We start from the raw sequence: 14,150 nt of genomic DNA on the forward strand, positions 1-14,150 counted from the left end.
GAGAAAGAAACCCAGGATGAGTGAAAGTTTCTTTACTAGAGAATGGAAATTCTAGAGGGCACAGTGGAAAGGGTGGAAGGAATTATAGTGAGGACATAGGTAGAATGGGACTGAGAAGGAGTAGAATAACTGAAAGGGAGATAAGGACAGGAGATAGTTCTTATATGTCTGCGATTGGTTAACACAGGGATAAAGGGAGAAATAAGAGATTGGAAGGCATTGAATATAGGGCAATAGTATGTTACAACAGTCACCAAAGGATGAGGGTTACTTTGGCAAGCAAAGCTCATTGTTAGGCCAAGCCTGGGTCTCCTGCTTGTGCAGTTGCTTCCCTTCCAGACTATCTGGGAAAGGGAATGGCAGTTGTCAGAGGTCCTCCCAAAGTCAACAGAGAGCATTCAATGGCCAGAATTGGATGTTCTGAGAATTATTCTACTCTTAGCAACTGCTCCTCCAGAAAAATAGTTCAGGTTTTTCTGTCAATGCATATTTGTTTAAATTGCATGGGGCGGGGAGGAATTGGAAATGAAGATATTCTATATCTTATATGCTTTTCTATTCCCCATTTCCCTTTTGAGGAAAACATGAGCCTAACCAATACTTTAAGTAATTTTCCCCAAGATTCTAAGGAGTATAAAACTACAGAGCTAGAAAAAGAGAAAGACCTTTCTTTTCAGGGCTGAGTCCTCCCAGGATTAAACCCAAGTGACATACTCCCTTGGATCCAAAGCTAAGAAGAGTCCCTTAAGAGGGATAAGGCAAATGCTTCCAAACCATTGGCCCAATGATTTTGTTTGTTACACTTATTACAATTTCATAAATAAAATATGAGCGAAGTATGATTGGAAGTAATTGTTCTGAAAACATGTAGATGTTTCTGTTTACTTTAATCTCCATGAATTAGCAAATTGATGAGGTAGCCAGTGCTTGAACATAGTAACACTTTATAAGTGGTTGTTTCTGCTGTTGTTACTATTAATGATGATCATGATCCTGATAATGAAGTAGCCACGTTCATTTAAAAAAAGGGAAGGGTGAGTTGGGATAAAGATCTTTATATGGACTATATCAAAAGTGCAGCTTCTGGCTTCTCAAGAACACTGATATCATTGCCACAGATTGTCTTTTCAAAGAATGAAAATTAAACTTATTTCTCTCAAAACATGTCTTCAGACTCTCAAAAATTATGCTTAATGATCACTTTCCAAGAATCTATTCCTCATAACTCTAAAAAGTAAAGTAAAAGTAACATATTTCTGTGAAAGGGCCTTTTTATGCTAGAGTTATTCATGTATATATTATTTCCTTAAGGACATGATACACCTAATGAAGACTGATACTAAAATATTTGCCTGTAGTCTTATAAGCTTAATCAAAGAAAGGTAGTTAAACAGTAAGGAAGAGGGAGAGAGAAACCTACCAGTAAGGTTCTCTGTTGTTTTTCTGGAGGTCTTAGACCAACCTTCCTTCCAGCAAAGTAATCACCACAAGAATAGCTAGGTGTTAAAACCCAAATCCTTTATTATCTCCTTCACAATCTAGTTTCCTTGCCTGGGGCCCAGGCCAGCTTTCTGGAGAGCCTTTCAGACCAGCCTTCAGACCAGGGGAAGTGCAGGAGGCCAGCCCCCACAATGGTGTGAGATGAAGTGAATCTCTCTGAGTCTGAGGGCTTGTGCTTCAGCCTCCAGCCACCACAAAGGTGTCTCAGGGTCATTTCTAAATCTGTAGGTCTGGCCCTTCTGTCTCTGGCTCTGACAGGCCTTTGTCTCAGTGGGGGAAGTGCAGGAGGCCAGGCCACCAGGAGCCTGATGAAGATGGAATGAATATTTCTCCTTGGCTCTAAGAGCTTGAGCTCCCGCCTCCTCTGTGTTCTCTGGCTCTGAATCTGGCTGAGGCTCCCCGCTTACATGATCTCTTATAATTACATTATCATAAGTGTGAATCTTGTAGAACTATACTAAGTACTAAGTACATGTACTGAACTAGAGAACTATTAAGCATCATGCTAAACTAGATAACCATTGTCTTTACCAATTCCACTGACAATACCTTGTAAGAATCCTTGTGTCAAGTTCAGAGTTCTGGCCCATAACACTTATCTACATATATCCACCAAAATAAATGCTACATACATTTCTACCTATATTTTAGAAATAAATAAGACAGTGAAAATGCCAAGAAATTTTCAGGAGACAAAATCTAAGGGAACAGTCAATAATAATTAATATGATATTTATGTAGCACATTGTATATTATCTTATTTGATCCTCTCAATAATTTTCATTTTATTGAAGAGTAAATTGAGGCTGAAAGGTTATTTAACTTGCCCAGGGTCACATAATCTGAAGAAGGACTATCTCAAACTCTCCCAGGCCTCCCTGACTCCAAGTCTAATATTCTATCTTCTGTGCCACCTCGGTGCTTTATGTTTATTTACCAAACACAAATGCAAAAGAATAAGTAGGACCGGGACATCTAAGTAGCACAGTAGATAAAGCACCAGCCCTGAAGTCAGGAGGACCTGAGTTTAAAATCTGTTCTCAGATACTTAAGACATCCTAGCTTTGTGACCTTGGGCAAGTCACTTAACTCCAATTGCCTCAGGGGGAAAAAAAAAAGTAGAACTTCAGATGTGAATGGGATTCTCTTGAAGGACAGTTCTCTTGCTTTCTATTTTCTCTGCCAAGGTGACATCTTTGACTAGGAGTAGACAAAACAGAAATAGTTAATAAGGAGTTGAAGTATTCACAGAGATCACCTACCTGTCATTGATGAGTTCCAGACACCAAGCCCAAGTTAACTACTTTTCAGGTTATGAAAAGGATGGGCAAATGTGATTGCTAACTTATTTTGAGTAAACTTTGAAAATGTATACACCAAAACATTTATACAATTCACTAAATACCTTTAGCAGCATTTTTTAGTGATAGCAAAATAATAATAATATAGATGTCTGTAAACCAAAGTCAAATTGGGGTATATGAATGTAGTGGAATTTTATTGTGCTATAAGAAATAAGGAATTTAATAAATTTGGAAAAGCAAAAAAAAAAATCTACATTAACTGATACAAATTGAAGTAAGCAGAGTCAAAAGAGCAGTATATACAATGACTATAATAATTCAAATGGACAGAACAGCCACAAAATACTTAAAAGTATATGTTTCAAAATTAGAAAGAATAATTGTATGGCTCCAAAGAAGAAATATAAGATATCTGCACAGGTAGTAGGTTCAGAAGTGTAATATGTTGCACATGTTTTCAGTCTTTTTGTTGATCACTTTTGCTGATTTTTTCTCTTCTTTTTTCCTTTAAAAACATGCTTTTAATATTCTTTAAAAGGTTTTAAAATATATAGGATGGCTTTCTGGTAGCTTTTGGGGGGAAGGGAGAATTTAAAAGATGCATCATCAGTAAAACTTATTTTAAATAATAAAAGTAATAGACAGTGGAACAGGTACAACAGAATGAGAGAGAGAGAGAGAGAGAGAGAAAGAGAGAGAGAGAGATTTTTTTAAAGATAATTTTATTTATATTTAGTAGCACCAGCTACTTTCTATTCACAAACAATATATTTGACACCTAAGTGGGGTCAGTTGGTTCAATATCAGAAACTGATGTGGTTTTATTAGTGGACATGATGTAAGGAAGAGACATTACTATCTACTTTGCCTTTGAATACAAAGGATCACTGTCCATCAGATTTGAAGTTGAAATCTCCTCTATGTGCTATTGGAATACGAGCTCCTTGAGAGTAGAGATTGTCTCTGTTTTCTCTCTGTATCTTAAATGCTTAGCATATAGTAACTACCCAATAAAGGTGTATTGTTGTTGCAATTGTTTTCATTTATTCATTCTTGCAAGCTAAAATAAACTAAACGTAAATGCCTGGAAAAATTCTAAAACTACACTAAGTTAAATAATTCACCACCATTTTTATTAAATAGTTCCTATGATACACTTTAAATATTATGGTTTCAGAAACATAATCATTAATTAGACATATAGCTTTATGTGTATGTATGAATTGCTATATTTCATTTTTAATGATCATGACTTTTAATTTTCTGGGGTTTTTTATTATTTATATTCTTTAAATTATCAAGAATCTAAACTGAAATAACAGTTGTTTGGTGGGTTTTTACCTATTTGGAAGTGAAGATATTAGGACCAGGTAACATCATGTTTAATTTGTTTTTTTTTGTTTCTGAGTCCTATAGTTATAAAATTTATAGATTTTGTTTTTAAGATAATTTACTCATTTATTTTGAACTTGCTCCATAATAATGAATCTTAAAGGTTTCTAAGTATGTAAATTAAATGTAAATATATTTTATATTTAGAAGTGAAAATAAAATTAATAAAAAGTGATAATCATAGAATAAAATGTTTTATTAAGATTTTGATGTAACTTTTCTAAAATTATTAGAAATGAAGACTATGTTCTTGTTTAAGCAAATGTCAGATAAATGGTAAATAATTCATTTAGTTAGATAATAATCTAAATTATTTTACGTGGTTTCCTTAATATAATAAAAAAGGTTCATTTTAATAATTAAAAAGGAATTAAGAAAAACAAAATGGTATAAAAACACTTATTTCTTCAGTATTATTTTATCTTTAGATTAAACATTGCTTTTTCAGAAGCTTTTCTTTTGCTAAAATACCTTCTCTTTTAGAAAAAAAATGATTGTTTTATTTACATTAATCCATGTGGCTTGTTATTAAAAAAATATGCTATAGCTCCTTTACTTAATGGGATTCTTTTCTCGTTGCAGTGCAAACGGCTAGAGCAGGAGCTTCATCATCTGAAAGAGCAGAACCAGACTTCGGCAAACAACATAAGACATCTGACTGCTGAAAACAATCAAGAACGTGCTCTGAAGGTAAATCTCCATTCCTTCTTGTAGGCAAATTAAGGTTATAAGTTCTTGGTGCCAGCTTTCTGTGCTGCATATATCAGTTGTGTACATTTCAGCAGAAGTGAGCTGTGGTGTTTGCCAACAACCCCTTCTTTAAACACAGATACAGAACCCTTCTGTTATGGTATTATTTTATTTGTGTGTGTGTGTGTGTGTGTGTGTGTGTGTGTGTGTTTGTGTGCATGCACAAAAACAACATAGAATAATATATTCTCAGAATTGTTGAGGCATTTTTATGGAAATTTTTTGCCATCACTTTTATTCATTTTCTGTTTGTGTACTATTGTTGTTTAGTGATATTAATCAAATTAACATGTATCTTTAAATGTGGATCTCTACTCATAAGTATTTCATAGATCAATAATAACATTACTTGTTCATATAATTATTCATATAATTGATACTTTTTGAAAAAAAGTATCTTAAAAAAGTTTAATTGGTAAGAAGAGGTTAAAAGAAGCAAAAGCAATAAATATACTTTGACTTTTTTCAAATGTTAAGACAAACTTGGTATTTCATATTTAAAAACCCTATTCTGTCATTATGACATGTAATTAATTATAGAAGTCCAGTTCCATTTTAAAGATAGGTATATATCTTTATTTCTTGGTATATGTGTTTATAAAACATATATATATATATATATATATTTGTATATGCATACATACATATGCATAAACATATCTCCAAATAGGATATTTTTTGTATGTATATTTCTGGGTTTTTTTCCTAATTAAAAAAAAAAGTGAGCACAGTGAGAAAATAGATGTTATTGCAGTCTCACTTTACTTAGGACATCTTGCAAATACCAGAATACAATGATTATTTTCACAGCTAGAAAAGGAAGCTTAGTTATAGAAAGAAATAGAAATGAACCACTTCATTAACTGATAGTTTTGACCCTTCCAATTCTGAATGCAATGATATTGTTCTTACTTCCCAAGTGTTTATGATTTAGATAACCTGAAATTTTGGGCAAAACTAAACTGGAATCTAAGAATGATTCTTCAATAGCATGATCATTGAACTTTCAACTTGTGTCACTTGTGATGAAATTTCTATATTCATATAATTAAATTAACTAAGTACAAACATTTTTATAGAATTATAATTTAGAGATTTTGTGGCCATTGTAAATGATTGTAAAGTATTTGCCATTAATGTAAGTAAAAATAACTTTAGTATTCAGTGTGTTTCATTAGAAATTATTTTCTGACATCATGTTTTTAATTCCACCTATCCTTTTGTTTCAAATTCTGGGCATATTAGTGAATTGTATATGAGTTTTTTAAGTTCTGTGTAACTTTATATAACATTTTCATAAATGCTATCAAATTATTTAATACTCAAATTTTTGGAAATGAATAGATAAATTATATACACCTAAAACTATTTTAATCTGATAAATATTAAAGAGTACATATATAATTACTATTAGTAATAAAAATACGTGGAAGACAAATTCTGTTCACAACTCTAGCTGTGTGGCTTCAGACAAATTGCTGTCTGTTTCCTTATCTGTAAAATGAAAGGTTAAACTAAATCTCGGAGATCCATTCCAGCTCAATTTCTATGATCAATACTCTGGTTCAATAGCACCAGAATCTTTTCTGGGAATTCTTTTTCAATTCAACAAGTACTGCTGAGATCATCATATTCAAGATTGAGCTGAACCAATCACTGTCTATTACACAGAACTAACAGCTCCTTCCTTAAGGAACAAGTTTATATATGTGTTCTGGTTTTTTTTCTTTTTTAAAAGATAAAGTAGAGATATTTATGCTTGGTTTAAAAACTTAAATTTTCAACAGCTTTTGGCCCTTGCCATCCATTGGATGATTAATATTCTCCCTAGAACCAGATGTTTTTCCTAAGGATTTCATAATTTTCCATAGATACACTCATTTTTTTCCTGTTAGCCATTTTATATGCATGAAAATTATTTTGTATCTTTGTTTAGCTTTCTGTTGAAGGTAAATTGTTATGGAGTAGTATTCAAAACACAAGAACCATATCAGGTATCAAACAACATTTTATTAGAAGTATGAATGACTTGAGGCAGTATCCCTTATTTGAGAGAGAAAAAAGGTATAATGATTTATGCTTGAGGTTTAGTAGCAGATTATAATGTTCAGTCAATTTGCCTTAATTTAGAAATCCAAATTATTTTTAAAAATTAAACTGTAATTAAGCTCTATAAAAATTTCTCATTTATTAGGGAACCCCAAATATGTAGTGAGATATCTGATTGTCCAAAATTTAAAAACATTCTAAACATATCCTTATTTTTCAGTTTTAAATAGTTTCCATTCTTTCCTTAATAATTTTTTTGGAATATAAATTAACTTATTGAGAAGAAAATAGCCTGTAGAATTTTTCTATTTACTATCTATATTAGAGCCAGATAATATTTGTAAAATACTTAACACAGGGCCTGATACATAGTAGGAATTACATAATTGCTTGTTTGCTCCTCACACCCTGTTACTTATTATTACTTCTACCAAAGATAATCAATGACTAGAAGAAGAAAATCTGTTTAAGTATTTAGAGATGAGCTTGAAATAAAGTTTTTCATTGATGCATGAATTGTTTATATATTCGATCTCTTTCCATTAACTTAGACAATTGAGGATAACTGAATTTCACTTAATAAGCTCTTTTTTTCTAAAAATATTAAGGGGGCAGATTGCATTTGGGGGGGAATTTTGGAATAGAAATAGAAACATTAGCTAATTAAGTGGGAGAATTTGACCATTATATTTGATGGTGATGAAATGCACCTTTTAAAAGTTATGTGATTAGTAGACCGTAGGATGTTTGAAAATAGAATGAATTCCAGTTCAAACTACTTAGAATTGAAATGGGTACAAGATACAAGAATAAACATCTACTGGGATGTAATTGACTCAATCTAAGAAGAACTGTGACTCAAAGAATTTCAAGAAATAACATAGAATCATAGCTTTAAAATTGGAAGGAACCATATCATCCAACGCTTCATTTTATAGCTAAAGATACAGAGGCCCAGATATGTCAAGTGATTTACTCCAGCTTACATAGGTAATTAAGTAGCGAAGCTGAGATTTGAGTTGGAACCACTGAGTACCAATTCATTGCTTTTCACTTAATAGCATAGAAACTGAACACTACTTTAAAAAAAAGAATACATGAGCCCACCAATTCAAGACATATATGTGTTTTTTCCTTATTTATGAATATATTTGAGAGATCAAATCCATTTCTATAAGACCCTCCTCTTTGGTGGAAAATGGTTGAAGAGCTTGAGCAAATGAAACTCTGGAGCCATGCATCTTTGCAAGTCATACCTAGACACACTTCTGAGGACACACATACCCTACATGAGCAATGTGCACACACACACACAGACACACCTTGCATGTGGGAGTTTATTTGCAAGAATAGAGCAATAATTCCTGGTTTCTTATTTCTGAAAGAAATAGTTGGTTCTTTTAAAGCCTTTGTCATTCTATGTTATCTTTCTGAGATTCCAAAATATTTGCTATGATTCATTTTGTCTCCCTAAAGGATTTTATGGTCCCATTCGGGAAAACACATTTTGTCTACATTTTTTGTTAAGTGTTAGGAAATAGATCTTCTTTGAAGGAAGAGGCAATTTTGTTTAATTTTAATTGTAATTTGGATTTTCTTAATGTATTTAAACATTTTGTTTCATAGGGACTTTTTGATATTAAGCTGCTTTCTTTATTTTGAAAAGAAACCAAACAAATGAAGATAATAATTAATTGCCAGCACTGATTTAGCTAAGAAAATGAATTGTATAATCTATACCTGATTGTAAAAAAGGGGTAGCTGAAGAAAAATATTTCAGTTCTTTTCTTGAATTTTCCCAAGGTCAGTGAATTTTTTTATAAATAAATTTTATAGAGAAATTACTTTTTTTAACAAAATATACATGTATATATAAAAGAGAAAGTAAATTTGCTTTACAAGTAGTTGTAGAAAAACTCTACTATTTGAGGACAAGTATATTTTCATTAATTGCATGTGATAAATACATGTGATCCATTATAAAATTTGGATGTGAATTTGTTAAACAAAAATTCCTCCAACTAATTCAGGTCATATTTGCAAATCTCCATTTTAACATTATTCTTGTGTGTTTCTCTACAATTTAATCATAAAGCAGCTATTATTTAATAAGATAAATCACTTTACATATTAAAGAAGGTTTTCAAATTTGAACAAATTTAGACTGAGACAGGTAGGGGTTAAAAAAACAACCAAACTATTACAAAAAGAAAATGCAATGGAACAAAATTTTCCTACTGAGTAAAAGGAAGTGCGCTGAAGGATACAAAGAGAAAAAACAAATAGGCTCTGCCTTCAAAGAACATTTGTTTCTAGTATAACTGGACACTCAGACTTTCCCTGTGGGCAAAGTTTTGAAATCTACCTATGAATTCTGGGAATTATAGTCCCAGAGAGATTTTTTTTCTCTCTGACTTGAGAGATTATCTGAGGAGTCTCTCCATGGACATATCAAGTTAATAAGAAACTGTAGCATGAGATCTCAACAAGCAAGTATGATAGCTGAGGTAGAACAGTTGAAATCCAGGTTTGGAGCTGATTAAATGCACAGGTAGTGATACAATTCTATTCCAAGAGAAATCCCTGCAGGCATATTATGATATGAGCTTATATATAGCTCCTGAATATTGCAGGTTTAGCTGCATCTGTTAGAGACTCTGCTCATTAGGAAAAAAAAAAAGATGGAAATGGTTGGAAATTGCTGTTTGATGTTGTTTCTTAAGAAAAACAAAAGGACAATGAAGTTGTTTAACTCCTCTTTTCCCAGTGCCTATAGTTGGAAGACATTTATTTGCTATACTTTTTTCTCTGAATATTGTTCTTGTCTCTTTTTTTATTATAGTATTTAATTTACAAGATATATGCATGTGTAATTTTTCAGCATTGACAATTGCAAAACCTTTTGTTCCAATTTTTTCCCTTCTTCTCCCCATCCTCTCCCCTAGATAGCAGATTGACCAATACATATTAAATATGTTAAAGTATATATTAAAGAAAATATATGTATATATGTCCATACAGTTATTTTGCTGTACAAAAAGAATCAGACTTTGAAATAGTGTACAATTAACCTGTGAAGGAAATCAAAAATGCAGGAGGACAAAAATAGAGGGATTGGGAATTGTATGTAATTGTTCATACTCATTTCCCAGAGTTCTTTCACTGGGTGTAGCTGGTTCAATTCATTACTACTCTATTGGAACTGATTTGATTCATCTCATTGTTGAAGAAGGCCACGTCCATCAGAATTGATCATCATATAGTATTGTTGTTGAAGTATATAATGATCTCCTGGTCCTGCTCATTTCATTCAGCATCAGTTCATGTAAGTCTCTTCAAGCCTTTCTGAAATCATCCTGTTAGTCATTTCTTTTTTTTTCTTTTTCTTTTTAATAATTTTTTATTGATAGAATGCATGCCAGGGTAATTTTTTACAGCATTATCCCTTGCATTCACTTCTGTTCCGATTTTTCCCCTCCCTCCCTCCACCTCTTCCCCCAGATGGCAAGCAGTCCTTTACATGTTGAATGGGTTTCAGTATATCCTAGATACAATATATGTGTGCAGAACTGAACAGTTTTCTTGTTGCACAGGGAGAATTGAATTCAGAAGGTATAAATAACCCGGGAAGAAAAACAAAAATGCAAGCAGTTTATCTTCATTTCCCAGTGTTCTTTCTCTGGGTGTAGCTGCTTCTGTCCATCTTTGATCAATTAAGGCTCTCTTTATCGAAGAGATTCACTTCCATCAGAATACATCCTCAAACAATAACTTTTTATTGATAGAATTCATGCCAGGGTAATTTTTTACAACATTATCCCTTGCATTCACTTCTGTTCCGATTTTTCCCCTCCCTCCTTCCACCCCCTCCCCCAGATGGCAAGCAATCCTTTACATGTTGAATAGGTTACAGTATATCCTGGATACAATATACGTGTGCAGAACTGAACAGTTTTCTTATTGCACAGGAAGAATTGAATTCAGAAGGTATAAATAATCCGGGAAGAAAAACAAAAATGCAAGCAGTTTATATTCATCTCCCAGTGTTCTTTCTTTGGGTGTAGCTGCTTTTGTCCGTCATTTATCAATTGAAACTCAGGTCTCTTTGTCAAAGAAATCCACTTCCATCAAAATATGTCCTCATACAATATCGTTGTTGAAGTGTATAATGATCTCCTGGTTCTGCTCATTTCACTTAGCATCAGTTCATGTAAGTCTCGCCAGTCCTCTCTGTATTCATCCTGCTGGTCATTTCTTACAGAACAATAATATTCCATAACATTCATATACCACAATCTGTTCAGCCATTCTCCAATTGATGGGCATCCACTCAGTTTCCAGTTTCTGGCAAAGAAGGCTGCCACAAACATTCTTGCACATACAAGTCCCTTTCTCTTCTTTAAAGTCTCTTTGGGATATAAGCCCAGTAGTAATACTGCTGGATCAAAGAGTATGCACAGTTTGATAACTTTTTGAGCATAGTTCCAAATTGCTTTCCAGAATGGTTGGATGTACTCACAATTCCACCAACAATGTATAAGTGTCCTAATTTTCCTACATCCCCTCCAACATTCCTCATTATCTTTCCCTGTCATTCTAGCCAATCTGACAGGTGTGTAGTAGTATCTCAGAGTTGTCTTAATTTTCATTTCCCTTATTAACAATGAGTTGGAGCATCTTTTCATATGGCTAGAAATAATTTCAATTTCTTTGAGAATTGTCTGTTCATATACTTTGACCATTTATCAATTGGAGAATAGCTTAATTTCTTATAATTTAGAGTCAGTTCTCTCTATATTTTGGAAATGAAGCATTTATCAGAACCTTTGACTGTAAAAATGTTTTCTCAGTTTATTGCTTCCCTTCTAATCTTGTCTGCATTAGTTTTGTTTGTACAAAAACTTTTCAATTTGATATAAACAAAATTTTCTATTTTGTATTCGATAATGATCTCTAGTTCTTCTTTGGTCATAAATTCCTTCCCCTTTCACAGGTCTGAGAGATAAACTATCTTATGTTCTTCTACGTTATTTATAATCTTATTCTTTATGCCTAGGTTAGGAACCCATTTTGACCTTTTCTTGGTGTGTGTTGTTAAGTGTGGGTCAATGCCTAGTTTCTGCCATACTCATTTACAATTTACTTACTGACGGTTTTAAATAGATGCTGCTAATTATTTTAAGGAAAAGTCCATTTATTCCTATACTCTCAAGTATTTTTAATAGGAATAGATGTTGGATTTTAGCAAATACTTTTTCTGTATCTATTGAGATGATCATATGGTTTTTGTTAATTTGGTTATTAATATGGCCAATTATACTAATAGTTTTCCTAATATTGAACCAGCCCTGCATTCCTGGTATAAATCATACTTGGTCATGGTATATTATCCTGGGGATGATTTTCTGTAGTCTTTTTGCTAATATTTTATTTAAGATTTTAGCATCAATATTCATTAGGGAGATAGGTCTATAATTTTCCTTTTCTATTTTCAACTTACCTGGTTTAGGTATCAGTACCATGTCTGTGTCATAAAAGGAATTTGGTAGGACTCCTTCATTACCTATTTTTTCAAATAGTTTATATAGCATTGGGGATAATTGTTCTTTAAATGTTTGGTAGAATTCACATGAAAATCTATCTGGTCTTGGGGATTTTTTCTGAAATGGGGCTATTTAAGCAACTTACGTCCTCTTGTGTTAATCTGGGAAGCCTATATTTTTGGAGGTAGTCTTCCATTTCACTTAGGGTATCAAATTTATTGACATAAAGTTGGGAAAAGTAACTCCTTATTATTACTCTAATTTGCTCTTCATTGGTGGAAAGTTCTCCCTTTTCATTTTTAAGACTAACAATTCGATTTTCTTCTTTCTTTTTTCTAATCAGATTTACCAAAGATTTACCTGTTTTATTGTTTTTTTCATAAAACCAACTCTTAGTTTTATTTATTAATTCAATAGTTTTTTTTTTCTTTCAATATTATTAATTTCTCCTTTTAATTTTAGAATTTCAAGTTTAGTATTTAGTTGGAGGTTTTTAATTTGGTCTTTTTCTAGCTTTTTAAGTTGCAAGCCCAATTCATTTATCTTCTCTCTCTCTATTTTATTCAAGTAAGCCTCTAAACATATAAAATTTCCCCTTATTACCACTTTGGCTGCATCCCATAAATTTTGGTAATGTCTCATTATTGTCATTATTTTGGGTGAAATTATTGTTTCTATAATTTGCTGTTTCATCAAATCATTCTTTAAGATGAGATTATTTAGTTTTCAATTACTTTTTTTGTCTATTTACCCCTAATTTTTTATTGACTGTAATTTTTTTGCATCTTGATCTGAAAAGAAAGCATTTACTATTTCTGCCTTCCTACATTTAATTTTGAGGTCTTTATGTCCTAATATATGGTCAATTTTTGTATAGTTTCCATGAACTGCTGAGAAGAAAGTATACTCCTTTCTGTCACCATTCAATTTTCTCCAAAGATCTATCATACCTAATTTTTCTAATATTCTATTTACCTCTTTAATTTCTTTGTTATTTGTTTTGTGGTTTGATTTACCTAATTCTGAGAGAGTGCAAAGTTGAGATCTCCCACTATTAAAGTTTTGCTCTCTGTTTCTTCTTGCAACTCTCTTAATTTCTCCTTTAGGAAGTTAAATGCTATACCACTTGGTTCATATATGTTTAGTATTGATATTGCTTCATTGTCTATGCTTTCCTTTGGCAAGATATAGTTTCCTTCCTTATCTCTTTTAATTAGATCAATTTTTGCTTTTGCTTGATCTGAGATACAGATGGCTACCCCTACTTTTTTGACTTCACCTGAAGCATAATAGATTCTGCTACAGCCTTTTACCTATACTCTGTATGTATCTCCCTGCTTTAAATGTGTTTCCTGTAAACAACATATTGTAGGGTTCTGGCTTTTGGTCCAGTCTGCTATCTGCCTCGGCTTTGTGGGATAGTTCGTCCCATTCCCATTTATGGTTAAAATGACCAATTCTGTATTTCCTGCCATCTTATTATCCCAAGTATGTTTTTCTTTTTCTTGCCCCCTCTTACTCCCTTTCCCAGTATTAAACTTATGGGCACAACTTGGCTCACGCTGTTCTCCCTTTTTAGAATCCCTCCCACCCCCTTTGAATCCCTTCTCAT

At 32.5% G+C, this 14,150-nt stretch overlaps 1 protein-coding gene across 3 annotated transcripts in view; it reads left to right on the plus strand.

Moving 5' to 3' along the window:
- MIPOL1 (mirror-image polydactyly 1) overlaps positions 1–14,150 on the plus strand; it is a 520,237-nt gene that overhangs the window by 244,766 nt on the left and 261,321 nt on the right. For all 3 annotated transcript variants that reach the window (XM_051978073.1, XM_051978071.1, XM_051978072.1), the window contains exon 9: positions 4,779–4,886. In XM_051978073.1, the coding sequence (XP_051834033.1) occupies positions 4,779–4,886 (108 nt within the window). The remainder of the gene's footprint in view (positions 1–4,778; positions 4,887–14,150) is intronic.

The sequence above is a fragment of the Antechinus flavipes genome, chromosome 2 (genome assembly GCF_016432865.1).
Source record: "Antechinus flavipes isolate AdamAnt ecotype Samford, QLD, Australia chromosome 2, AdamAnt_v2, whole genome shotgun sequence".
Lineage (NCBI taxonomy): Eukaryota > Metazoa > Chordata > Mammalia > Dasyuromorphia > Dasyuridae > Antechinus > Antechinus flavipes.